This window comes from Sander lucioperca, chromosome 10, assembly GCF_008315115.2.
Source record: "Sander lucioperca isolate FBNREF2018 chromosome 10, SLUC_FBN_1.2, whole genome shotgun sequence".
Taxonomy (NCBI): Eukaryota; Metazoa; Chordata; class Actinopteri; order Perciformes; family Percidae; genus Sander; species Sander lucioperca.
The window spans coordinates 27,408,599-27,435,110 of NC_050182.1; the positions used below are offsets into that span (position 1 = coordinate 27,408,599).

At 37.5% G+C, this 26,512-nt stretch overlaps 4 protein-coding genes across 9 annotated transcripts; all 4 read left to right on the top strand.

The window, feature by feature from the left end:
• Positions 1 to 1,004: 1,004 nt before the first annotated feature.
• Positions 1,005 to 3,674, top strand: LOC116049450 (C-reactive protein-like). 2 transcript variants are annotated; one of them, XM_031299104.2, is made up of 5 exons: positions 1,005 to 1,176; positions 1,409 to 1,463; positions 2,413 to 2,518; positions 2,611 to 2,905; positions 3,031 to 3,674. In XM_031299104.2, exons 2-5 carry the CDS (start codon positions 1,409 to 1,411, stop codon positions 3,247 to 3,249), a joined length of 675 nt encoding a protein of 224 aa, XP_031154964.1. In that variant the 5' UTR covers positions 1,005 to 1,176; the 3' UTR covers positions 3,250 to 3,674. The 2 variants fall into 2 exon arrangements, with proteins under 2 accessions (XP_031154964.1, XP_031154965.1); XM_031299105.2 differs by lacking the exon at positions 1,005 to 1,176 and adding an exon at positions 1,224 to 1,279.
• A 1,688-nt stretch (positions 3,675 to 5,362) lies between these two features.
• LOC116049452 (C-reactive protein-like) lies at positions 5,363 to 9,098 on the top strand. Of its 3 annotated transcripts, none has more exons than XM_031299111.2 (5): positions 5,363 to 5,759; positions 7,234 to 7,288; positions 8,235 to 8,340; positions 8,433 to 8,727; positions 8,853 to 9,098. In XM_031299111.2, exons 2-5 carry the CDS (start codon positions 7,234 to 7,236, stop codon positions 9,069 to 9,071), a joined length of 675 nt encoding a protein of 224 aa, XP_031154971.1. In that variant the 5' UTR covers positions 5,363 to 5,759; the 3' UTR covers positions 9,072 to 9,098. The 3 variants fall into 3 exon arrangements, with proteins under 3 accessions (XP_031154971.1, XP_031154973.1, XP_031154972.1); XM_031299113.2 differs by lacking the exon at positions 5,363 to 5,759 and adding an exon at positions 6,895 to 6,999; XM_031299112.2 differs by lacking the exon at positions 5,363 to 5,759 and adding an exon at positions 7,035 to 7,103.
• A 6,882-nt stretch (positions 9,099 to 15,980) lies between these two features.
• LOC116049451 (C-reactive protein-like) lies at positions 15,981 to 19,141 on the top strand. Of its 3 annotated transcripts, none has more exons than XM_031299106.2 (5): positions 15,981 to 16,139; positions 17,121 to 17,175; positions 18,136 to 18,241; positions 18,334 to 18,628; positions 18,754 to 19,141. In XM_031299106.2, exons 2-5 carry the CDS (start codon positions 17,121 to 17,123, stop codon positions 18,970 to 18,972), a joined length of 675 nt encoding a protein of 224 aa, XP_031154966.1. In that variant the 5' UTR covers positions 15,981 to 16,139; the 3' UTR covers positions 18,973 to 19,141. The 3 variants fall into 3 exon arrangements, with proteins under 3 accessions (XP_031154966.1, XP_031154970.1, XP_031154967.1); XM_031299110.2 differs by lacking the exon at positions 15,981 to 16,139 and adding an exon at positions 16,780 to 16,882; XM_031299107.2 differs by lacking the exon at positions 15,981 to 16,139 and adding an exon at positions 16,970 to 16,991.
• Positions 19,142 to 24,469: 5,328 nt separating this feature from the next.
• Positions 24,470 to 25,921, top strand: LOC116049780 (C-reactive protein-like). Its single transcript, XM_031299751.2, is given in 5 exon segments — positions 24,470 to 24,511; positions 24,513 to 24,547; positions 24,642 to 24,752; positions 24,754 to 24,925; positions 25,616 to 25,921. Coding segments are annotated over 5 exon segments (585 nt in total). The 3' UTR covers positions 25,841 to 25,921.
• The last annotated feature ends 591 nt before the right edge of the window (positions 25,922 to 26,512 follow it).

The window sequence follows — 26,512 nt, forward strand, 5'->3', positions numbered from 1 at the left end:
TTTCATCTTGTCTGAAAGCTCAGTCAAACTGAGAGAGGTTTTCCCTGTTGAGTTGAGTGTGCTCTGTCTAGTCGTCCCGGTCTGATCCCTCTCCAGGGTTCATCCCTCCGGCTGATCTGATGCCGTTCTCCAGGAAACATTCGCTCTGAGCTGCGGGCTTCACCCAGCCACTACTGGATCTCATCACATCAGTGGAGAGAGGAGCGTGCAGACTCCTCCATCACTGAAGTCCTCTGCAGGGAGGATATGATATTTGGATGTGACAGTACAGATAGGCCCTTGATGTTGTGCTGCAGCGAGTCATTTAAGTTGATCATCAAGGGAGTGAAGAAAGCATAAAACTGATAACTGGTAGTTGTTAGTGACACGTGATTAAGCATTAAACTTGGATAAGTGGGCATGCACACTTGCAGTATGTTCTCACATACTGTACATGAATGTTTTCAGAACACAGGGCACAAACACACACCTGTAGTGTAGGAAGACGAAGAAGGGAAAGAAAGGGAAACATGAGCCAAACAAAATTATTCATCACATGCTTTTAATCACCTTAAAACAAACAATCAAAATTTGAGAGGCTGGATTTTTTCTAGTAAAACAAAGTGGTCTCGGATTGCATCCACATGGCTCTTAAAGACCGTTCCCCAACTCATCAAGTACCAACACTTTTTCACGGCCCTCGGTGTCTGATACCGATGCACAAGGCTCTCACATGCACTAACATGCACGCGTGGACAGACCACCTATGAAAACAAAGAACAGAGAAGGTTGGATTACAACACACACAGAGGGAGTGTGACATCATTCCATGCTCAGGACGCCATTACTCCACTAAGCTATAGTGGCACATAGCAAATAGTTGTTTTCTGCTATATTATTGTTGTTTTGAATTCACAGCCCCTTTAAGTAAATGTTTTAACAGAGAACCATTTGCTATAAACTGTATATGCAACGTATTGTACAGTGTTAAGTCAAGGCTTTTTGTTTGATATGTTATTTCAGAATTATTGTTATTGCAAAATTGTGACAGGAATCTGAAGCCAAAGAAATATAGAAGTAGATAAAGGAAGGAAACAGAGAGTAACACAGAGAGAAATAGGGAAGCAGTGGGTGTACAAAACTCATATTCCTATTCAGTGCTGAGCACAACATTCAGGGACAGACACAGATTTCAAAGTAAGACGTGCAAAACTGCAAAATATAGGAATTTAAAGTGATTGTAGTATATGTACTTTTAAAATAACGTTTTCACCTGCATTGTTTATTGTAGCAGTCCAAGGTAAATAAGAGTCAATATATTTTAGTCTTTAGCACACAGAGTATTAGTAAGTGTTGGATTCATTGGCTCCAAAACAAAGATCTAATCCCAAAGAGTGTTTTTCATGGTGTCTTTTTGTCTTTGTATTAGATGACGTTTTTGCTGCTGTTGGTGACACTGACAGCATGTGCTGCAAGTCCTCAAGGTAAACAACATTATTTTAATTACGTTATTTTACAAATGGAATACCAAATGGAAATGTAGGAGTTTGTCGTAGCTTTAAATTTACTTTTCCTAACAAACATGTCATGCAATACTAGGCACAAGACTCTTCACAAGGCACAAGGAAAATCTTTTTGCCTAATATAACATTTTGAAATATAGCAATATAGCAAACTTATAAATAGGGAAATTATGTAAAATATCTTTACCTACTGTAAATTAACAATGTTGTCTATAGGCATATCTATTGTATCTGTCAAAAATAATGTTATTCTTTTCCATTTTCACTCTCTTGTATAATTTTCAGCTAACATGTTTCTACAATTACAAGGATAACTACTAACAAATCTAACATGTCAACAGAAAAGTAAACTACAGTACAGTATTTGGTTTTAATATCAAACATGGATGTTTGTAGGATTTCATAACTGAATGTGAATTTGTTTAATTTGGGACATTTTCTTTACTTGACAGCCAAAAAACTAGTGCTCATTCCCCTTTCAATCAGGAACTAATCACTCAATTTAAAGGTGAAAATGAACCTACACATGAATTCATGCAAAACAAAAAGATACTGGACAGAACAATAAGCAAACCAAAATGCTAAGTGAAGAATCACAAAGACTTTTATTGACCATAAATAGTGTCTCTCTTTTTAAAGGATCCATAGTTGACATCCTAGCAAGTTCTTCCTTCCTCAAAAGGTTTATTATAATCTTGAATGATGGCGTGTGGAGCAATGCTTATATGTGTGACAACAGTCAATAGTCAGCGGTTCATATGGTGCTGTATGTTCCTAATTTTAAAAAAAATAACATTGATGTGTATAATGTAGTTAGTCAACTGTTAGCTTCAGCTAATGGTTATGTGATGATCTATGATAAAAAAAAAAAATAATTGTTATAACAATCCCCCCCCCCCTCCTCTTACAGATCTGTCAGGTAAAATGTTCACCTTTCCACAAGAAACCAACACAGCTCGTGTGATTCTGACACCAACACCAATACAGGAATTGAGAGCTGTAACCGTCTGTCACAGGTAATCCTAAATGTGCAAAATGTATAATACAATTCACTGTATCTCTGACTGTGAAAAGTATATGCATAATAAAGTCTTTGTAATGCCTGCAGGTCCTTTACAGACCTCAAACGAGAACACGCCCTGTTCTCTTTGGCCACACAAACTCATACCAATGCCTTCATGATTCAATGGGACGAAACAAACAAGGAGGTGCAGCCCCATATCGGGGATACAAAGACACATTATAGAGGGCAGGACTACAAACCAAACACGTGGCACTCCATTTGTACCACATGGGACTCTGCATCTGGACTGGTGCAGCTGTGGTTTGATGGACAACCTTCGATGAGGAAATATATCAGCTTTGGAGCAATCAGAGGATCCACCATGATTATCTTAGGACAGGTACAGTTGTATTAATAAACATCATAGTTAATGATCTCGACTGTGTGTCTAGTGTATAGATTTCAATACACATATTGTACTATTTAACTTTTAGTTACTGTATCTCAAACCTCTGAAATCTACAGGAGCAGGATACCCATGGTGGGGGGTTTGACCTGAAGCAGTGTTTCGTTGGCATGATGTCTGATGTCCACATGTGGGACTACACCCTCTCCCCATGTGAGATGCAGAAGTATGTGGATGATCTAAACTTCACTCCAGGGAATGTGCTCAACTGGCATGCGATGGAGTTCCAGATTATAGACAGAGTGCTGATAGAAGATAAACTAATGACCTGTCACTAAAATTTAAAACAATACCATCTATATATTAGAAAGGCAGAAATCCCATTTTCTGTGCTTTTATGTTCAATGTAAAGTATAAGTTACCAATGTCAGTATGCTATGTTAAATCATTGTTTGTAAAAGGACCTTTTCTGATTTATCTTAATACAACAATTACATGAAAGAATTATTGTGGTCTGATCATTTTACCTGTCCATACCATGAAGAGATCTCTTCTTAACATGACTGTGCTGTAGAAGATGGGGAAAATATCTGCAGTCCTCATTCTGTGCAAAGATCCATTCCAAGGTTTAGCTCAAGCTACAATGAGACTTTTGGCATGCAAAATCCAAACCTTTAACTTATTCTTTAAATGGTTATATTAGATTACTTATGTCTTTGGCAATAATGTAGGTTTAAAATAAAAATGAGAAGTGCAAAAGTCAGTGGATTTCTTAGCAGTATTTTATATGTTACTATAGCAGCATGCAGAGATGCATACATTGTTAAAACTGTTACTTAAATACAACTTTAAAAAATCAAGTAAAGTCTACAAAAAAAACTAAAAAGTTAACTTTACACATTGTCAAAATAGAGAGCATTTTAACCACAAACACCTAATTAAATTAAGTTAAATTTAAATGAAAAATGAAAAATTTAATTTGAATCAAATCCTGCACTTATTTTTTTTTAATGTTGACACATCTGTTTTAAAAGTGCAATTTACTTCAAGTAATTTAGCATTGGCATACATTTACCAAAGAAAAGAAAGGTATTTGATTCCAGCATTTATTCAAAAGCTATTAAATCCAGTCATGGCAAAACTAAATGGAAATAAATTACATGTTTGCTGACCAGCTTATAAAATAAGTGTAGTAGAGCACATCCACAGTACAGCAACCTTTCTGTGTACAAACATTAATCTTGAAGGGACACATTTAACCATTTTAAACAACACAGCTTAACAGTCAATGCATCATTTGACATCATGGTTTTAAATTGGCAGATTTTCCTTTAAAACGTAATAGTTTACATACTAGAACATGTGACTTCAGCTTACCAACTGCAGCTTGGTACAATATCTTCAGTGTATTTCAGTGAGTACATCGGTTAAATCATTTTAAAATAACAGAAAAATGTTCATGAACAGAAATGATCATGGAGGTTAGTTTTGGACCCAGTTCAGAGTCCCACAAAGTGGTTGAAAGGCCTTCAGCTACAACTCAAGAATACGCTCATCAGGCCCAGAAAAATGTAACGTCCTTGAACAGAAAAAACTAAACAGTCTTCAGTGTAAGGCCAACAATCACATTTCACTGCAAGAAGCATGTTTTTGAGGCTTATGAACATGGAGGTTGTTTTTGGGCGCAGTGCATCAAGTCCCACAAAAAGTCTTTGAGTCAAAGCTGTTCCCCTCAGAGAACACGTCCAGAGGGACAAACGGGAAACATCCTCACACAGAATCAGCCTCACAGCTTGTCTTCCATCTTCGGAATCATTTAAGATCTATATTTTACAAACGGGATTTGTTGGATTTTTCATTTTGAGTAGCAGGACAACATTTAGTGCAACTCCTGTCATTTTTGGTCATTTCTCAATAAATTGTAGCCCATGGATCGTTCCCCAATTTTTTGATATATTCTAAAAATGCAATTATAAATTCATTTATCTATATAATCTACTGTAAGTAGTTGTCTGTAGCTCTTATTTTGAGCTTTTTACTAGTAACCACACAGCACCACAAAGAAAAAAACAACACAACTTGATATTTCAACATGAGTGTGAATTCTTTTAATCCACAGAAATGATGGGATAACCCTTTCATAATATCCTTACTCAGAAACAGCACCAAAAAGGATACAGAAATACATTGTAAAGATATTTTAATGAGGAAGCACCAAGTTTAGCCTATAACTTCTAATCTAATCTAATCTTATTCCTTGTTGCACACAGAATCCTGAAAGACTTCAAGGTAAGATCATGGCATGATTTGCACAGCAAAATAGAGAAATTTAAATTGACTGTAATTGAATGCAAACTTTTTCTTTTCTTTTTCTGCCTGGCAAATAACAGTACATTCATCTTTAGTCTATTACAAAGCCATCTATCAGCATTTCTATGTTGGCATAGAACACAAAGTTTTGCAATATATTAATAGCAAGCTTAACTTATAAACAGGGCAATTATGTAAAATAGCTTTACCTAAATTACCAATATCTCTATAGTTTTACTGTTAAGCACTATTTAATCTACGGAATCTCTAGATTTAAAACATATATTCTACAATATTAATGCTATTTATCTGCAATCTCTACAAGAGCAGGATTCCTATGGTGGAGGCTTTGACATTAATCAGTCTTTCGATGACATGATGTCTGATGTCCACATGTGGGACTCCACCCTCTCCCCCTGTGAGAACCAGAGCTACGTGGATGATCTATTGGCTTCACTCCAGGGAATGTGCTCAACTGGAGGGCGCTGAAGTTCCAGATTACAGACAAAGTGTTGATAAAAAATAAACAAATGACCTGATACTAAACTTTTAAAACAAAGCCATCACTGTCTGCAAAATCAAAATCTGTTTTTCTGTGATGTAAAGGATATTTGAGCATGGCAACATTTTGTCTTAATTATAAGGTATTTTATCTCCTTCTCTTCTCTTTTTCACCTATGAGTGTCTTTCCAGCTCTGTTCTAATAATAATGTTTTGTAATAGCCTAGAAATCTAGACGCACCCTAGCGGCAGCAAATGCAATTTGCAGCCAGGGTCAGTCTAGCAACTCTCCGTTGGCTTGCGAGCTGGAAAAACCAAATTCTGGTCAGGCCAATCACGTCGTGTATAGAGTCGGTGGGCGGGCTTAACATAAGGATGGCAGAGTTCCGCATGAATTCCCTGCTACTTGAAAACAAAGAAGATGGCTGCTGCTGCTGGTGAACAGTGGTCTTTCGATTCGGCTTTGGCCGCGACTCTGGAAGACTTGGAGTTAAGCACTGAAGTCATTTTTAAAAAAGGTGTTCGGAGTTTTGCCGACCGGATACGGCAAAAGTTTAGTCTATCAACTAGCGTTGCTCTGGTTGGCTATGAGTGCAGAGGGAAATTGAAGCACAACCGTTTATCCCGCCCCTCGGATTGAGCCCTGCCAATGGTGAGTTCCCAGACCAAACATCTTGATGTGGGTCTGGCTTGTCAGGCTAGTTTTGTAACACTAAAGGGCTGAAAATCCATCCACTGGTTCTGCATTGCCACTGCATACTGCACAAAAAAAGACCCACAATATGTTACAGTAAAGGGAGAGAACAGGTAGGTCATTGATGATGTTGTAGTGCAAGTTAATTAATATGAAGTGAACACAAAAAGCATTTATGATGTGTTGTGTGAGTGAGAGTGTTCAACCTTTAATCTCTGCGTTGCAGATTCATTGTTGTGTACAGATTAATAAAGAGTTTCTGAACAAAATTGCAAAATTGTCAAATTTAGGTTTCAATTGGGCTTCATAAAGCACTTCATAATAATGTGCATTTGCTATAAAGAGCAATGGTGATTTCAACATAGGATGAACTTTCACCTCAAATTCTGTTGATTCAGTGGAAAGTATTGTGGGGGGATAACGACTTTTTATGTGACAGGAATCTGAAGCCAAAGAAATATAGAAGTAGATAAAGGAAGGAAACACAGTAACACAGAGAGAAATAGGGAAGCAGTGGGTGTACAAAAGTCATTATCCTATTCACTGCCGAGCACAACATTCAGGGACAGACACAGATTTCAAAGTAAGACCTACACATGCAAAACTGCAAAATATAGGAATTTAAAGTGATTGTATGTACTTTTTAAAAAACGTTTTCACCTGTATTGTTTATTGTAGCAGTCCAAGGTAAATAAGAGTCAATATATTTTTAGTCTTTAGCACACAGAGTATTAGTAAGTGTTAGATTCATTGGCTCCAAAACAAAGATCTAATCCCAAAGAGTGTTTTTCATGGTGTCTTTTTGTCTTTCTATTAGATGACGTTTTTGCTGCTGTTGGTGACACTGACAGCATGTGCTGCAAGTCCTCAAGGTAAACAACATTATTTTAATTACGTTATTTTACAAATGGAATACCAAATGGAAATGTAGGAGTTTGTCGTAGCTTTAAATTTACTTTTCCTAACAAACATGTCATGCAATACTAGGCACAAGACTCTTCACAAGGCACAAGGAAAATCTTTTTGCCTAATATAACATTTTGCAATATAGCAATATAGCAAACTTATAAATAGGGAAATTATGTAAAATATCTTTACCTACTATACATTAACAATGTTGTCTATAGGCATATCTATTGTATCTGTCAAAAATAATGTTATTCTTTTCCATTTTCACACTCTTGTATAATTTTCAGCTAACATGTCTCTACAATTAAATTAAAAGGATAACTAGTAACAAATCTAACATGTCAACAGAAAAGTAAACTACAGTACAGTATTTGGTTTTAATATCAAACATGGATGTTTGTAGGATTTCATAACTGAGTGTGAATTTGTTTAATTTGGGACATTTTCTTGACTTGACAGCCAAAAAACTAGTGCTCATTCCCCTTTCAATCAGGAACTAATAACTCAATTTAAAGGTGAAAATGAACCTACACATGAATTCATGCAAAACAAAAAGATACTGGACAGAACAATAAGCAACCCAAAATGCTAAGTGAAGAATCACAAAGACTTTTATTGACCATAAATAGTGTCTCTCTTTTTAAAGGATCCATAGTTGACATCCTAGCAAGTTCTTCCTTCCTCAAAAGGTTTATTATAATCTTGAATGATGGCGTGTGGAGCAATGCTTATATGTGTGACAACAGTCAATAGTCAGCGGTTCATATGGTGCTGTATGTTCCTAATTTGTTTTTAAATAACACTGATGTGTATAATGTAGTTAGTCAACTGTTAGCTTCAGCTAATGATTATGTGATAATCTATGATAAAAAAAACAGTTATAACAATCCCCCCCCCTTCCTCTTACAGATCTGTCAGGTAAAATGTTCACCTTTCCACAAGAAACCAACACAGCTCGTGTAATTCTGACACCAACACCAATACAGGAATTTAGTGCCTTAACCATCTGTCACAGGTAACCCTAAATGTGCAAAATGTATAATACAATTCACTGTATCTCTGACTGTGAAAAGTATATGCAAAATAAAGTCTTTGTAATGCCTGCAGGTCCTTTACAGACCTCAAACGAGACCACGCCCTTTTCTCTTTGGCCACACAATCTAATTCCAATGCCTTGCTGATTTTCTGGGACGAAACAAACAAGGAGATGGATCCCCATATCAGGGATAAAAAGGCACAATATAAAGGGCAGGACTACAAACCGAACATGTGGCACTCCATTTGTACCACATGGGACTCTGCATCTGGACTGGTGCAGCTGTGGTTTGATGGACAACCTTCGATGAGGAAATATGTCAGCTCTGGAGAAATCACAGGATCCACCATGATTATCTTAGGACAGGTACAGTTGTATTAATAAACATCATAGTTAATGGTCTCGACTGTGTGTCTAGTGTATAGATTTCAATACACATGTTGTACTATTTAGCTTTTAGTTACTGTATCTCAAACCTCTGAAATCTACAGGAGCAGGATACCCATGGTGGGGGGTTTGACCTGAAGCAGTGTTTCGTTGGCATGATGTCTGATGTCCACATGTGGGACTACACCCTCTCCCCATGTGAGATGCAGAAGTATGTGGATGATCTAAACTTCACTCCAGGGAATGTGCTCAACTGGAGTGCGATGGTGTTCCAGATTATAGACAGAGTGCTGATAGAAGATAAACTAATGACCTGTCACTAAAATTTGAAAAAATACCATCTATATATTAGAAAGGCAGAAATCCCATTTTCTGTGCTTTTATGTTCAATGTAAAGTATAATCGACTCGCCTCGACTCTACTCGCCTTTTTTGGTTTTCCATTACGAAAAAAAGTACCTGGTACCCGCTAACAGGTACTTTTTTTAGTACCTCCTCAGTCGAGGTTCCAAGCGAGCTGAGGCGAGCCGAAAAGGTGACGTGAAAGCGACAGACGGGGGGGGGGGGGGGTGTCCTGAACAAACCGGCTATTTTTAAACAGTTTAGCCAGCTGTTTTTTTTTGCTGCCTCCAGCTTCTTTAGAAACTAAATGTGTCTTCTGGCAACAACACACACCTTCCACGTTCTGTGTATGTGTCGCATTAGGTCACAGTAGTTTACTACGGTGCCGCTTGTTTACAGTTCTGCGGAGGCTCCAGCAGAGCTTTCGCCGTATCCTACATACACACACACATGCTGGCTCGACGCACACACCAGCTGACAAATGTATACATCAGGCCACATATTACATAGGCTACAGTCAAAACTCTGCCGTGGAGCCTCCACAGAACTGTAAAACAAACTCAAGTGGCCTGATGTTATACTTGTTCGCTGGTGTGTGCGTCGAGCCGGCAAGACGACCAGCCACGCTGAGGCGGTACTAAAGTCTGCAATGGAAAACGGACGCACAGTGTGTCGAGTCGAGTCGAGGCGAGTAGAGTCGAGGCGAGTCAAGCAGGTACCATGTAATGGAAAAACGCCTTAAGTTACCAATGTCAGTATGATATGTTAAATCATTGTTTGTAAAAGGACCTTCTCTGATTTATCTTAATATAACAATTACATGAAAAAATGATTGTGGTCTGATCATTTTACCTGTCCATACCATTTAGAGATCTCTTCTCAACATGACTGTGCTGTTAGGTGGCGAGCTATAAGGCCTACCGTGCAACAAAACCATACTTTTTTGAAAGATCTGGATGTGTAGAATATGAATCTGAATGTTAACATTGACATTTTTTGGATACACTACCTGTTTTAGCCCTGTGAATAGGGAAACCCTAAAAAACGATTTTAAGTTGAGATTGTCCTAGTCAATAAGAACAGCTTTTAGGTGACCCATTACACACTCAAACTTCACATATGATGACTTAGGTCAAAGGGCACCCTATACTGCTTCCTGGTAAGTGACTAAAGTTAATATAGTTAAGGCTTTATGTTGATTTAATGAGCCCATTTCCTATATACAGCATACACACACACAAATGCACAAGAATACAGCATGCACACACACACACACACACACAAAACTATATACGATAACTACATACAGCATGGAAAAGAACTATATACAGCATGCACACACACACACACACACACACACACACACACACACACACACACACACACAAATGCACAAGAACTATAAACAGCATGCACACAGACACACAAACGCACAATAACTATATACAGCATGCACACACACACACACACACACACACACACACACACACACACACACACACACACACACACACACACACACACACACACACACACATATGCTGTAAAAGAACTATACAGCATACAGCACTTCCCTTTCCCAAAGAAACACTGAACAAATAGTAGGAATAATGACCTACTATTGAGGTAATATGTTTTACCAACCAATAAAATACATGCATCTTTCCTACATATGTCAGGTGTAACATGACACTCAAACTGTTTTTCAATCCTGGTCTGACTCAGAGTTGCCATCATCAGGTAAGGGACTGTTTGTTATTTAATTAAGGGGCCACTGGAGGAGTTTTGTGGCCTCTAACCTAAAAAGACGTGACCCTCCCCTCATCAGTAATAATTTTCCTATGACCCTCCAAAACGACTCAAAAAAAAGGAACAACCCTCCCCTCACATGCAAGTTTGCACTTAGCAAAGAAGTACACATACCATTTGATTTTTACAGCCATGATGTACAGGAGTTAACCTCTGCATTCTCATCTTACACATCACACTCCTCTGTTATGGTGTGGTGGCCATTTCAGTAGATTTACTTACTAACATTGTTGTGGAAACACAATAAGCATGGAAACTAAATGCACACTTCATGCATTACTGCATTACTTCAAATACTAAGTTACTCCTCTAGTAAACTAGTATTCATATGAAATAAAACAATAAAACATTGAGACCATTCAGCAAAGGACGCTGGGATATAACCAATTCAACACTGGTTGCTATGGACTTGTCACTATCGTCATTGTATATTTTAGCACATAGGTAAAGCTGCTGAAGCTGAACATTATATTACAAAACACATATGTTTATTTTTAAAGTTTTTAAGTTACATTGTAACAATTTAACAATTCGCCCTTATGAAATCGAATCGCGGCACGGCTGTTTTGGAACGCAATAGACAGACGCTTAAATTCAACTAAAATGTAACAGTGAACAATCAGTGTTGGACCTACAGAGATGAGATGCCTCTCCAAATGCAGAAATCAAGCGCAGTCACACCATAAAACGTTAAGACACATTGAGAAAAAAGATCCGCATTTTGCCGTAATCCAATGACAAAAAAAAAAGTAATCCACAGCGATCAGTAGATCCACAAAAAGGTAAATGATACGGTGTATCCAGCAAGGCCGATATGAGCGTCACATACGAGGCCTCCACTTCGCCGTTTAAACAAAGTGGAATAAACGTATAAAAGTCCAAATCTACACAAAACCCGCAATCAATTAGTAAGCTGACATCACATTTATATACATGGCATTTAGGAAACCTTTATTGCAAGGTTGGCACGGCAAGATGTCCAGACTAGTGCAACAGTAATTTTCGTTTTTTTGCGTCCTGCTGCTCCCATCGTCAGCCAGGTAATATTTTTTTTTACCAAAGCAGTATATGAAATCAGATGTATCACCATTTAGTTGTTTTGTGTTATTTAAGATATTTATTTAATATCTGGTCATGCCAGATGTAATTATTCCACTAATTTTTTAAACAATGCAATTACCCGTTTGAGCCACCAGGGGGCAGTGCTCCTCCTGCCCCCCCCCCCAGCAAACTCCGCATATGCGGTCAGAACCATCTGCTAGGGGGCCGAGACTGAGAGCTACATGGATAAATATGCACCAAACAAGCCACTTTGAAATTTTGCTCTTTTCATGAATAAAAAAGTTGGGTGACCCCCCCACCCAGACTAAAAAATGTTGGATGACCCTCCCCTTAGCAAAATATAAAAAGACATGACCCTCCCCTATTTTCCTCCGGTGGTCCATTCCAAATACTGAACGGTCCCTAAGTACTATTCATCTGTTACGCTATCATCATCCGATTCATCTTCCTCATCCCTGACACTCACAGATTCAATAATAGCTGCCAATTGCTGTGGGAGAATACAACCCTCATACCACAGAGGCTCAATCTTTTGGTCAACCAGTGTCCAACCGTGTCCATTGCAAGCATCAGGGATGTCAGGGTTGGCAATATGGGCCGCCTTCCATATTCCAACCTGGTAGTTAACCCTCCTGATGTGTTGCTCCAAACTCCTCCCACATGGGGGAAGTGTAGCCAGGTCCACATTGCTTGAGTGGGCGAGATGCTTTCATCTTTGGAGCACAGCTCACTCATTCGCAAGAAACACAGCTCGTACTCGTGGTCTACTAAACAGAGCACAGGTGAACTCATTGAGTTGATCAACACGATCCCTCGGTGCATACCTGATGCTTGCAATGACACGGTTGGACACTGGTTGACCAAAAGATTGAGCCTCAGTGGTATGAGGGATGTGTTCTCCCACAGCAATTGGCAGATATTATTGAATCTGTGAGTGGCAGGGATGAGGAAGATGAATCGGATGATGATAGCGTAACAGATGAATAGTACTTACCTGATGATGACAACTCTGAGTCAGACCAGGATTGAAAAACAGTTTGAGTGTCATGTTACACCTGACATATGTAGGAAAGATGCATGTATTTTATTGGTTGGTAAAACATATTACCTCAATAGTAGGTCATTATACCTACTATTTGTTCAGTGTTTCTTTGGGAAAGGGAAATGCTGTATGCTGTATAGTTCTTTTACAGCATGTGTGTGTGTGTGTGTGTGTGTGTGTGTGTGTGTGTGTGTGTGTGTGTGTGTGCATGCTGTATATAGTTCTTGTGTGAATATGTGTGTCTGTGTGCATGCTATATAGTTCTTTTGCACGCTGTATATACAGTATCTCACAAAAGTGAGTACACCCCTCACATTTTAGTAAATATTTCATTATATCTTTTAATGGGACAACACTGAAGAAATTACACTTTGCTACAATGTAAAGTATTAAGTGTACAGCTTATATAACAGTGTAAAATATGCTGTCCCCTCAAAATAACTCAACACACAGCCATTAATGTCTAAACTGCTGGCAACAAAAGTGAGTACACCCCTATGTTAAATTCCCATAGAGGCAGGCAGATTTTTATTTTTAGAGGTCAGTTATTTCATGGATCCAGGATACTATGCATCCTGATGAAGTTCCCTTGGCCTTTGGAATTAAAATAGCCCCACATCATCACATACCCTTCACCATACCTAGAGATTGGCATGGTTTTATGTCGGTTAGCCTAATAGCTGGTTTGATTTACATTGAGAGATGATTTTATGTAAAGTACCCCATGCCAATCTCTAGGTATGGTGAAGGTGGTACTCATCAAGTACCAACACTTGGCCCTCAGCGTCTGATACCGATGCACAAGGCTCTCACATGCACTAACATGCACGCAAGGACAGACCGCCTATGAAAACAAAGAACAGAGAAGCTTGGATTACTACACACACAGAGGGAGTGTGACTTCATTCCATGCTCAGGATGCCATTACTTCACTAAGCTACAGTGGCACATAGCAAATAGTTGTTTTCTGCTATATTATTGTTTTGAATTCACAGCCCCTTTCAGTAAATGTTTTAATAGAGAACCAGTTGCTATAAACTGTATATACAACATATTGTACAGTGTTAAGTCAAGGCTTTTAGTTTGATGTGTTATTTTGGACAATTTTACTATTTGCGAACTTTGCCTCACACCATATTACCAATAAATTAAAACCTGAACTGCCTCAACAGAAGAGTGGGCTGGCTTTAGCCAAAAGAGGCCCACCAGCCATACAGCCACTTTCGCCAGCAGCCTCACAAGAGGATGTTGTGGTTCTTTAGTGATACAAAATCTACTGTAGTCAGCTATGTGAGTCAAAGCTATTCCCCTCAGAGAACAATTCCAGAGGGACAAACAGGAAACATCCTCACGCAGAATCAGCTTCACAGCTTGTCTTCCATCTTCGGAATCATTTAAGATCTATATTTTACAAACGGGATTTGTTTGATTTTTCATTTTGAGTAGCAGGACAACATTTAGTGCAACTCCTGTCATTTTTTGGTCATTTTTCAATACATTGTAGCCCATGGATCGTTCCCCAATTTTTTGATATATTCTAAAAATGCAATTATAAATTCATTTATCTATATAATCTACTGTAAGTAGTTGTCTGTAGCTCTTATTTTGAGCTTTTTACTAGTAACCACACAGCACCACAAAGAAAAAAATAACACAACTTGATATTTCAACATGAGTGTGAATTCTGTTGAATCCACAGAAATGATGGGATAACCCTTTCACAAGATCCTTACTCAGAAACAGCACCAAAAAGGATACAGAAATACATTGTAAAGATATTTTAATGAGGAAGCACCAAGTTTAGCCTATAACTTCTAATCTAATCTAATCTTATTCCTTGTTGCACACAGAATCCTGAACGACTTCAAGGTAAGATCATGGCATGATTTGCACAGCAAAATAGAGACATTTAAATTGACTGTAATTGAATGCAAACTTTTTCTTTTCTTTTCTGCCTGGCAAATAACAGTACATTCATCTTTAGTCTATTACAAAGCCATCTATCAGCATTTCTATGTTGGCATAGAAACACAAAGTTTTGCAAATTATTAATAGCAAGCTTAACTTATAAACAGGGCAATTATGTAAAATAGCTTTACCTAAATTACCAATATCTCTATAGTTTTACTGTTAAAGTGCCCATATTATGAAAAAATCACTTTTTCTGGGATTTGGGGTGTTATGTTGTGTCTCTGGTGCTTCCACACACATACAAACTTTGAAAAAAATCCACCCATGCTGTTTTGAGTGAGATACGGTTTCTGAATGTGTCCTGCCTTCAGTCTCTGGGTGAGCTGTTCAAAATCAGCACGGCTTGTGACGTCACAAGCTGAAACGAGCAGGCTAACCGCAACCATTAGCTCGTAGCGTTAGCATGCTAACGCTATGGCTAACGCTAGCATGCTAACGCTAGCATGCTACCTCGTTCTCAATAGCAAAGCACTGCTACAACACACACAAGTTCACCATAATCTACAAAAGAACTACTTACATGTGCGCCCTCATTTAGAAGTCTCCCAGCTAATCCTGCCTTGTAACTGACCGAAGTTGGAGAAACAGCCTTTCTTTTACTGTCTATGGAGCTAGCTAGCTGACATGATCTACATCTGAGCTACTGGGCATGTGCAGTGCAATCAAAGATAGTACAGAAGAAGAAGAAGAAAAGAGGTCTCACTCTGTAGCTAAAACAGAGACCAGCTGAAAAGAGGATCTGCAGCAGTGAGAGAGAGCACTGCAGTACAACACAAATATGGTGTTTTTTGAAAATTAAACCATGTAAACCTATTCTGGTACAACCTTAAAATACAATTATGAACCTGAAAATGAGCATAATATGGCTGCTTTAAGCACTATTTAATCTACGGAATCTCTAGATTTAAAACATATATTCTACAATATTAATGCTATTTATCTGCAATCTCTACAGGAGCAGGATTCCTATGGAGGCTTTGACATTAATCAGTCTTTCGATGACATGACGTCTGATGTCCACATGTGGGACTCCACCCTCTCCCCCTGTGAGAACCAGAGCTACGTGGATGATCTATTGGCTTCACTCCAGGGAATGTGCTCAACTGGAGGGTGCTGGAGTTCCAGATTACAGACAAAGTGTTGATAAAAAATAAACAAATGACCTGATACTAAACTTTTAAAACAAAGCCATCATTGTCTGCAAAATCGAAATCTGTTTTTCTGTGATGTAAAGGATATTTGAGCATGGCAACATTTTGTCTTAATTATAAGGTATTTTATCTCCTCTTCTCTTTTTCACCTATGCGTGTCTTTCCAGCTCTGTTGTAATAATAATGTTTTGTAACACTAAAGGGCTGAAAATCCATCCACTGGTTCTGCATTGCCACTACATACTGCACAAAAATAGACCCACAATATGTTAAAGGGAGAGAACAGGTAGGTCATTGATGATGTTGTAGTGCAAGTTAATTAATACGAAGTGAACACAAAAAGCTTTTATGATGTGTTATGTGTGAGTGAGAGTGTTCAACCTTTTATCTCTGCGTTGCAGATTCATTGTTGTGTACAGATTAATAAAGAGTTTCTGAACAAAATTGCAAAATTGTCAAATTTAGGTTTCAATTGGGCTTCATAAAGCACTTCATAATAATGTGCATTTGCTATAAAGAGCAATGGTGATTTCAACATAGGATGAACTTTCACCTCAAATTCTGTTGATTCAGTGGAAAGTATTGTGGGGGGATAACGACTTTTTATGTGACAGGAATCTGAAGCCAAAGAAATACAGAAGTAGATAAAGGAAGGAAACACAGTAACACAGAGAGAAATAGGGAAGCAGTGGGTGTACAAAAGTCATTATCCTATTCACTGCCGAGCACAACATTCAGGGACAGACACAGATTTCAAAGTAAGACCTACACATGCAAAACTGCAAAATATAGGAATTTAAAGTGATTGTAGTATATGTACTTTTAAAATAACTTTTTCACCTGCATTGTTTATTGTAGCAGTCCAAGGTAAATAAGAGTCAATATATTTTAGTCTTTAGCACACAGAGTATTAGTAAGTGTTGGATTCATTGGCTCCAAAACAAAGATCTAATCCCAAAGAGTGTTTTTCATGGTGTCTTTTTGTCTTTGTATTAGATGACGTTTTTGCTGCTGTTGGTGACACTGACAGCATGTGCTGCAAGTCCTCAAGGTAAACAACATTATTTTAATTACGTTATTTTACAAATGGAATACCAAATGGAAATGTAGGAGTTTGTCGGAGCATGTTGCCATTTACCTTTAAATTTACTTTTCTTAACAAACATGTCATGCAGTACTCCTATAGACACAATACTCTTCACAAGGCACAAGGAAAATCTTTTTGCCTAATATAACATTTTGCAATATATCAATAGTAAACTTATAAATAGGGAAATTATGTAAAATATCTTTACCTACCATAAATTAAAAATGTTGTCTATAGGCATATCTATTGTATCTGTCAAAAATTATTATGTTATTCTTTTCCATTTTCACACTCTTGTATAATTTTCAGCTAACACGTTTCTACAATTACAAGGATAACTACTAACAAATCTAACATGTCAACAGAAAAGTAAACTACAGAGTATTTGGTTTTAATATCAAACGTGGATGTTTGTAGGATTTCATAACTGAATGTGAATTTGTTTAACTTGGGACATTTTCTTGACTTGACAGCCAAAAAACTAGTGCTCATTCCCCTTTCAATCAGGAACTAATAACTCAATTTAAAGGTGAAAATGAACCTACACATGAATTTGTGCAAAACAAATAGATACTGGACAAAACAATAAACAAACCAAAATGCTAAGTGAAGAATCACAAAGACTTTTATTGACCATAAATAGTGTCTCTCTTTTTAAAGGATCCATAGTTGACATCCTAGCAAGTTCTTCCTTCCTCAAAAGGTTTATTATAATCTTGAATGATGGCGTGTGGAGCAATGCTTATATGTGTGACAACAGTCAATAGTCAGCGGTTCATATGGTGCTGTATGTTCCTAATTTGTTTTTAAATAACACTGATGTGTATAATGTAGTTAGTCAACTGTTAGCTTCAGCTAATGATTATGTGATAATCTATGATAAAAAAAAACAGTTATAACAATCCCCCCCCCTTCCTCTTACAGATCTGTCAGGTAAAATGTTCACCTTTCCACAAGAAACCAACACAGCTCGTGTAATTCTGACACCAACACCAATACAGGAATTGAGTGCCTTAACCATCTGTCACAGGTAATCCTAAATGTGCAAAATGTATAATACAATTCACTGTATCTCTGACTGTGAAAAGTATATGCATAATAAAGTCTTTGTAATGCCTGCAGGTCCTTTACAGACCTCAAACGAGACCACGCCCTTTTTTCTTTGGCCACACAATCTAATTCCAATGCCTTGCTGATTTTCTGGGACGAAACAAACAAGGAGATGGAGCCCCATATCAGGGATAAAAAGACAGAATATAGAGGGCAGGACTACAAACCAAACACGTGGCACTCCATTTGTACCACATGGGACTCTGCGTCTGGACTGGTGCAGCTGTGGTTTGATGGACAACCTTCGATGAGGAAATATGTCAGCTCTGGAGCAATCAGAGGATCCACCATGATTATCTTAGGACAGGTACAGTTGTATTAATAAACATCATAGTTAATGGTCTCGACTGTGTGTCTAGTGTATAGATTTCAATACACATATTGTACTATTTAACTTTTAGTTACTGTATCTCAAACCTCTGAAATCTACAGGAGCAGGATACCCATGGTGGGGGGTTTGACCTGAAGCAGTGTTTCGTTGGCATGATGTCTGATGTCCACATGTGGGACTACACCCTCTCCCCATGTGAGATGCAGAAGTATGTGGATGATCTAAACTTCACTCCAGGGAATGTGCTCAACTGGCGTGCGATGGAGTTCCAGATTATAGACAGAGTGCTGATAGAAGATAAACTAATGACCTGTCACTAAAATTTAAAACAATACCATCTATATATTAGAAAGGCAGAAATCCCATTTTCTGTGCTTTTATGTTCAATGTAAAGTATAAGTTACCAATGTCAGTATGCTATGTTAAATCATTGTTTGTAAAAGGACCTTTTCTGATTTATCTTAATACAACAATTACATGAAAGAATTATTGTGGTCTGATCATTTTACCTGATACCATGAAGAGATCTCTTCTTAACATGACTGTGCTGTAGAAGATGGGGAAAATATCTGCAGTCCTCATTCTGTGCAAAGATCCATTCCAAGGTTGAGCTCAAGCTACAGTGAGACTTCTGGCATGCAAAATCCAAAACTTTAGCTTATTCTTTAAATGGTTGTATTAGATTACTTATGTCTTTGGCAATAATGTAGCTTTAAAATAAAAATGAGAAGTGCAAAGTTATTATAGCAGCATGCAGAGATACGTAGTTCTTCAATAAGTGCCAGCCTACAAACTGTGTGTGCATAGTTTTACTCACTTACATTATTCCCTGATGTTTTCATTTCACAGCTTTTTTTAAAATATAAAAATGATGATCAGAGAAGTAATAAAGAAAAACTGAATCAAATCTCCATGTAATGCTTGTTTTGTTTATCCGACAGAAAATGACCACTCTGCAGCTTTACCCAGATATTTACCCCATCTACCCCATCGGGGGTTGGCCGACAACACATTTTCTGTATGGCTCATTCTTACTGCCCAAATACTATTTTTAAACTAAAATTGAAAGGTGGTGATGTTGCTCCATGCCTGTTGATTGTGTAAGTAGCTTTTTAAAGTGTTAGACAACTTCATACATCAGTTCGGTGGATCTGTCAGCTTGTTTTCAAGGTCCCCTGCCCCCTACAGGCCAACATTTAATAAATGCAACTTTGACTGAGGTTTTATGTTTCTATGAATTGCAGTGATCTTGCCACTGCTCTTTTTTAAACACTGAAAAAAACAATATCTTCATTCAATGGGACAGCACTACTCCCCTATATGTGAATGGGCCTATATTATAGTATTGGCAGAGAGCTAAAGTTTCTTCATGTTTCATCACTTCTCCAAGTTCTTTGATAGTATATCACACACACTCCCACATGGACTTTTAATTGTTCATGACAGTCATTCTGTGCAAACAGATACTGGCAGTCTCTCAATCAGTAAAACTACTGGTAAAACTTTATAATAATGGTACATGAATTATCATGAATTCACTTCATGCATGAAAAAACATGAAATCATTCATGTAGTATTTCATGAACTATCAATAATGTACAATGATTAATAGTATCTCATGCATGACTTAATGCAGGAACAATACGTTAATGCATCAATTAAGCTATTTCAATCATGATTTCTGATTTATTGATGATTTTCATGTTTTCTTCACTGGTAAATCTGTAGTTAAAGTGACAGGCTAAAAAAGTGTAGTGTTGTACTGATTAAGTAAACATTACTTCTTTATTACTTCACCATGTTAGTGGGCCTTCAAATAAAGTGCTGACCTGGTCCATCTTTAACATTCATAAATAAGATATGATTTATGGTGGCATATGCAGCAATCATCTTTGTGACCCCTCAAATGAAAAATGTTGAGAAAGTTCATATGTACAGACACTTAAAAGTTAGTAAAAAGTCAAATTCATAAATATCAAATTCATAAATATCCTAAGGCCATACTGTTTAAGTGCCTTATGTTGTTGTGAATAAAACAACTATAAAATGCCTCTGCAGTACTGTATTTTGTGTAAATGTACTGTAGTGACCTTAGTATCACTTTGCCAATCCACTCCTTAAATTCTTAATACGTAAAATGTTATGCCACTACCAGGGCAAAATGAGTTTGCAATTAACTAGTAAATTCCTCTTCTTAGTGACTGTATCTCTACATGAATTGTCAGTGGCTATTAGCTATTAAACCAATCATGAGTCTGTGAACTGTAAAAGGGTGGAGTGTTGGTTGATCATGGTAGTTGAAAGCAACCTGGCCCGGTGCTCTCATACTATAAAACCCCTTCTGATAAAGAGTTTCCTTATTCTCCCATGTGCATTGTTTGTTTTCAGCCCATGCAACAACTCTTCATCACACTACACACTCAAGCATAAATGCACCCTGACCACTGACTTAGCACCCTCAACACTGACTTGACAACAAGGACACAGCTTGCCTGGCTCTATTTAGAATGTAACAAGACAAAGAGTATACAGCCATGCTAGCGGCTCTGTTAGGCTGTTCTTTGGCACAGTGGTGCTTAGTGTTAAATGCTAATGTCACCATGCTAACTTGATCACAATGCTAACATGCTGATGCTACGCAGGCACAATGTTTACCATGTTCCCCTGAGAAATTTTGCACAAACATTTATGGGTCTAGACGATGCATTCCATAACTTGATGACTACCTGACTTACTTGCCAGCAGGTTCAAATTTGTGGTTTTGATCAGTGGCGGTTTTTGGCACGGGCGAACCGGGCAGCCGCCCGGGGCGGCATTTTTTCATATCACATGGAGGGCGGCACGAGAACTTAAAAAAAAAAAAAAAAAAAAAAAAAAAAAGTCCTCTGCGCCGCAAAGTGGTTTTCTGTTATCTATTGTTTCACTGTGTGGGGAATTGGCAAATCGGCGCCCCCCCCCCTGCAGCTGCAGGCGCCCTGCTGGCACCCCCTACTTTCACAATGAAATGGACTAGTCCATAGTGGTGTGGGGCGGGCGCGAAAGATAAACACACAGGAGAACTGGGAGTACACAGAGACGGGGCAAGACGAGTCTAAATCTTTCTTTTATGGCAATGGTCTAAACGCAAAAATGAAACAAAGTTACCCAAGCGGCTCAAATAAAAGAAAAAAGCGAAAAGACATGTTTTCGGCAGTAGCAGGACCTTCATCAGCTCCCGTGGCTGATGATAGTGGTGGTGGTGTCGGCGGCAGTGGTATGCAGAGTGAGGAGGAGACTCAGGAGGAGAGGGACAGAGATGAGGGAGTGAGGGTAGAACCTGCGGTAAGCACAACTCCCCTTAAAACACTTTGCCCCTTGATAAAACTGAGCCAAAACCTGAGTGGTGGACAAACTGTTGATGATAACACTACAACAATAAAAGACGTAGGCATGCTTTACTGTATGACTGCATTAGTAGCCTATATAAACGTTGCACATCATGCAAATGTTCTTAACGAGAATTGTAGCTTTTCTATCTGCATTGGCAGACAAAAACTCATGATAGACCTCTTCAAATTAAAGCATAGGGCCTCTTGAAATGATAAAAATATATATATATATATATATATATATATATATATATATATATATATATATAGTATATAGAGCTTGTTTTATGATTCATGAGGAGTATACCGTTTTATTGTATTATTAAGTGGCACTTTTTGAAGTATTTAATGTGTCAACTCTCACTGATTCTTGCTTACTCATTACATGGCGTTAGTAGTTTTAAGGAGTAGGAGTTGCTATACATATTCATAGGAGCGCAAGGACGGGTGGTATTTGTGATGATTTGTTATGCGGTGGTCTGGGCCAAAATGCCAGGTCCGATTTTTGGTCCCAGACAGTCCGTCCCTGTCTGTTATGACATCATTGATGATTTTGCGTCAAGGAAGGCCGGAGAGGTCAGGTTTTAGTTTTAGTTTGTGTTTTCTGTTCTTAGTGCTATAGTGTAATAATTAGATTTTCTTTAGTGTGTCTTCACATTTGTGTGATGAAGGATTTGTGCTATTTAGAATATTTCTATATTTTATTTGTATATTATTCCTAATATTTTATAGTATTATTGCTCTCTGCTCTTGTTAAATTTTTTATGATTGTATATATTTTTGGCACATTTATGTATATAGTGTATATTTATTTGAAGTTCTCATAACCTATACTGTCATATTTTGTGCAAAATTGTGTTCATTGTCTTTTGGCAATGTTGGAGGTAGAGATCGTGCACATTGTAATTGCAATAGTTAATTTTTTTTTTTTGGAGGGGGGGGGGCGCTCAAAGGGGGTCTCAGCCAGGGCGCCATTCAATGTAGAACCGCCACTGGTTTTGATTGAAATAATATGGATAGATTGCCATGAAATCTGGCACAGACAGTCCCAACAACATGATTTATAATCTTTAGGTTCCATTATCAATGGTCTCCTCTGGCAGTAAAGCTTTATCTCACTTTATCTCACTTCCTCGTACAAGGACAGACGGCTCATGTGGACTTCTACATTAATTTATTTTTAATTTTAATTTTAGCATATTTATTCATCATATTTCTTTTGCATTTCATATCCTCAATATAACCATCTATACAATAGTGTAGATTATTCATATCTTTATACATGTATATTACTGATAGGCTATATTCAATTTTCTTTTTAATGGCTTGGTCTTATTTTGTTTGTTTTTAATTTTGTATAGTGACTAAGCAGCTTAAAGTCTATTTTGAGTGTAATATGCCTTATAAGACAGTTCTGACAGAGGATTCAAGGTAAGATCAAGGCATGATATATATAGCAAAATAAGGGAATTTAACTATTTTGTAAAACTATTAGTAAACTTATTTGCAGTCTATGACACACTGGTAGTGAATGTATTATTGTTATTATTGTTGTTCCATTTGTCTTTGTATTAGATGGCGTTGGTTCTTGGTGATGCTGACAGCATGTGCTGCCTCTCCTCAAGGTAAAAAATACCTTAATAATTTAACAAAAGGGAATGTCAAAATGAAATATCACAAGAAAGATACAGGTGTATCTGGCTTACAAAAGCTTGTTTTCTTTTGATTTTTGCCTTTATGCTCACTGTTTTTGGTTATGTACAAATTCCTTTTCTCCTCATCTAATAGGATGAAACAAATATAAGCTTTATAGTAACAGCAACAATTGGGCAAAACAGGTCGAATGTATGGGTAAATTACCAATTGTAATCATTATAGGCATATGTCTACTATCTTTGTCATTAATTTGAAGATTACAATACAGAAAAATATAATCTCAAATATCTATGAAGCCAATTACTTGGTCAATTTGCAGCCTTATGTTCATTAACAAGTCAGCAGATAAGTAAACAAGTCAAAGGGGCAGCGAGTGACAGGGATAGTGAACTGGGTGGGGCACCCAGCTCAGATTATTTTTTTGTGAGAAGTCATAAATGTCTCCCTAGGAACACAACAGGGCAGACAGCAGCTGTGGGCAGGTAGTGTAGTGCAGAGGTTATTATTAAGTTCAGCTTAGCTGCGCTAGCGGTGGTGTGGCTCTACAGATGGCAAAGTATCCAGTAAATTCACCATGCTCCAAAGTTAATCACAATTGATCTAGTGATTGGATTTTTAGCTTCAGCTTATGTCCTATGTCAAAACATCTGAATCCACTGAATACATATTTTGGCTATTGTGTAATTCACTTGTTTATTATATAATTTACTTTTCACATACAGGTTTTGAATTTCAATATATATATATATATATATATATATATATATATTTTTTTTAAGATTTGTCAGGTAAAATGTTCACCTTTCAACTCAGCTCATGTGAGGCTGACAACATCAAGACAGGTTCTGAGTGCTGTAACTGTCTGTTTCAGGTAGTGTTGATGATGCGAAATGATTCATACAACCCACTGTATCTCTGACAGTAAAAAATAATCATGTATGATAATGTCTTTATAATTCCTACAGGTCCTTCACAGACCTCCTCCGAGATCATAGCCTTTTCTCTTTGGCCACACCTGCTTTTGACAATGAAATGCTGATTTTTAACGGTGCTTCAAACAATAAGTATGTAGATGAATGTAGACTTTATAGGGCACGACTACAAAGTGAACACGTGGCAATCAATTTGTTCCACATGGGATTCTGTGTCTGGACTGGGCCAGCTGTGGTTAGATGGAAAGCCCTCAAGTAGGAAGTTCATCAGCTCTGGATCCAACATCAGCGGGCCCATTATAATTGTTTTAGGACAGGTACAGTTTTTAAGCATTTTTCTATGAGAGTTAGTTGAGAAGATCAATACCAGTCTTGAGTCTGTACGGTAAATATGTAGCGAGAGTCAGCAGCCCGTTAGCTAAGCACAAAGACTGAAAGCTCTCCAAAGGTAACATACTCAGCCTACCAGCATCTCTAAAGCTCAGTAATTATCACCTTGTATATTGTTTGTTTGGTCTATACAAAAATAGAAGCGTAAACACATTTCCCTGTTTTAAGGAGGATTGTGTGCCGGACTACATAGCCAGGAGCAGTAACTTCTTTTGTTTTCTGGCAACTGCACATAACTCCCCATACAGTACAGTAAACCAGCCAGTTGTTTTAGTTTTGGTCTTTTTTGTTGAATTTTAGTATAGAGTAAGCATTTTTTTGTATGTTGCTTTTGACAACAACTAAATGAATAAATTAAATTGTATAGCGGTTTCCCCCTGATTCCAGTCTTTGTGCTATGCTAGGCTAATTGACTGCTGGGTCCAGATACATATTTAGGGCAGTCCTACATACAAATAGATTTGTAATAATCTTCTCATGTAACTCTTGACAGTTGAAAGAATAAGTGAATTTCCGCAAATGTCATATTCTATATTTGCGTGTGTTCAAACAATACATCCGAAAGAACATAGCATTATACAATATAGCTGATATCTCAAATGTCTGCAAATTCTCAGGAGCAGGATACCCATGGTGGAGGCTTTGATATTAAACAGTCTTTCGTTGGTATGATGTCTGATGTCCACCTTTGGGACCACATCCTTTCCCCCTGTGAGATCCAGAACTACATGCATCATCTAAACTTCGCACCAGGGAATGTGCTCAACTGGAGGGCACTGGAGTTCCAGACCACAGGAAGAGTGCTGATAGAAGACAAACAAGAGATTAAGACCTGTTATTAAACTTTTGAAAAGTGAAAAAACAGGTTAACAAAATATGAATAAAATTAAAAAAATATTGATACATAAATGAAAAAAAATAATTGCATATTTTTTGCATTTTTTAAAGATTGTTTTTCAGTTTTTTGTATCTTTTTTTTATTATCTTTTGCTTTTTTGTTTGTCGGATCAATGAAAAACAAAAAATATTTATTTTACTTTTCTGATGAGTGTTTTTTTGTTTAACCTTTTGGCTATTTGTTGCCAGAATTAATTGTTTAATGTGTTCAATTGCGTACATTAGGTGAAACAATCAACAATCGCGTCAGAGCTAACTATTTTAAGTTAATTCATGACTTGTCACTGAACCAAAGCTCGTGATATTAAATCGAGCTGAAGATGAAAACAAGATTGTATTGCATAATTTCTATAAATTATTTTTTCCAAAGATATTACTTTTATAGATAGTGTGTGTTCTTCAGCATATGTTGTGAGTACTGTATGCATGGATCCTCTTTTGATGCATGGCTACACCTTCTGTATCATTTCACATATCTCCAAATGGTTTTATTTGTGACTAGTTGTATTTGAGGCAAGCTCAAACCAGTTTTTTTGTAAAGTAAAGTTGAAAATGTTGTGTTGTGTTTAATAACTCGTTAGCTCAATAATGCATTTTACATCATGAAAACACTTCAC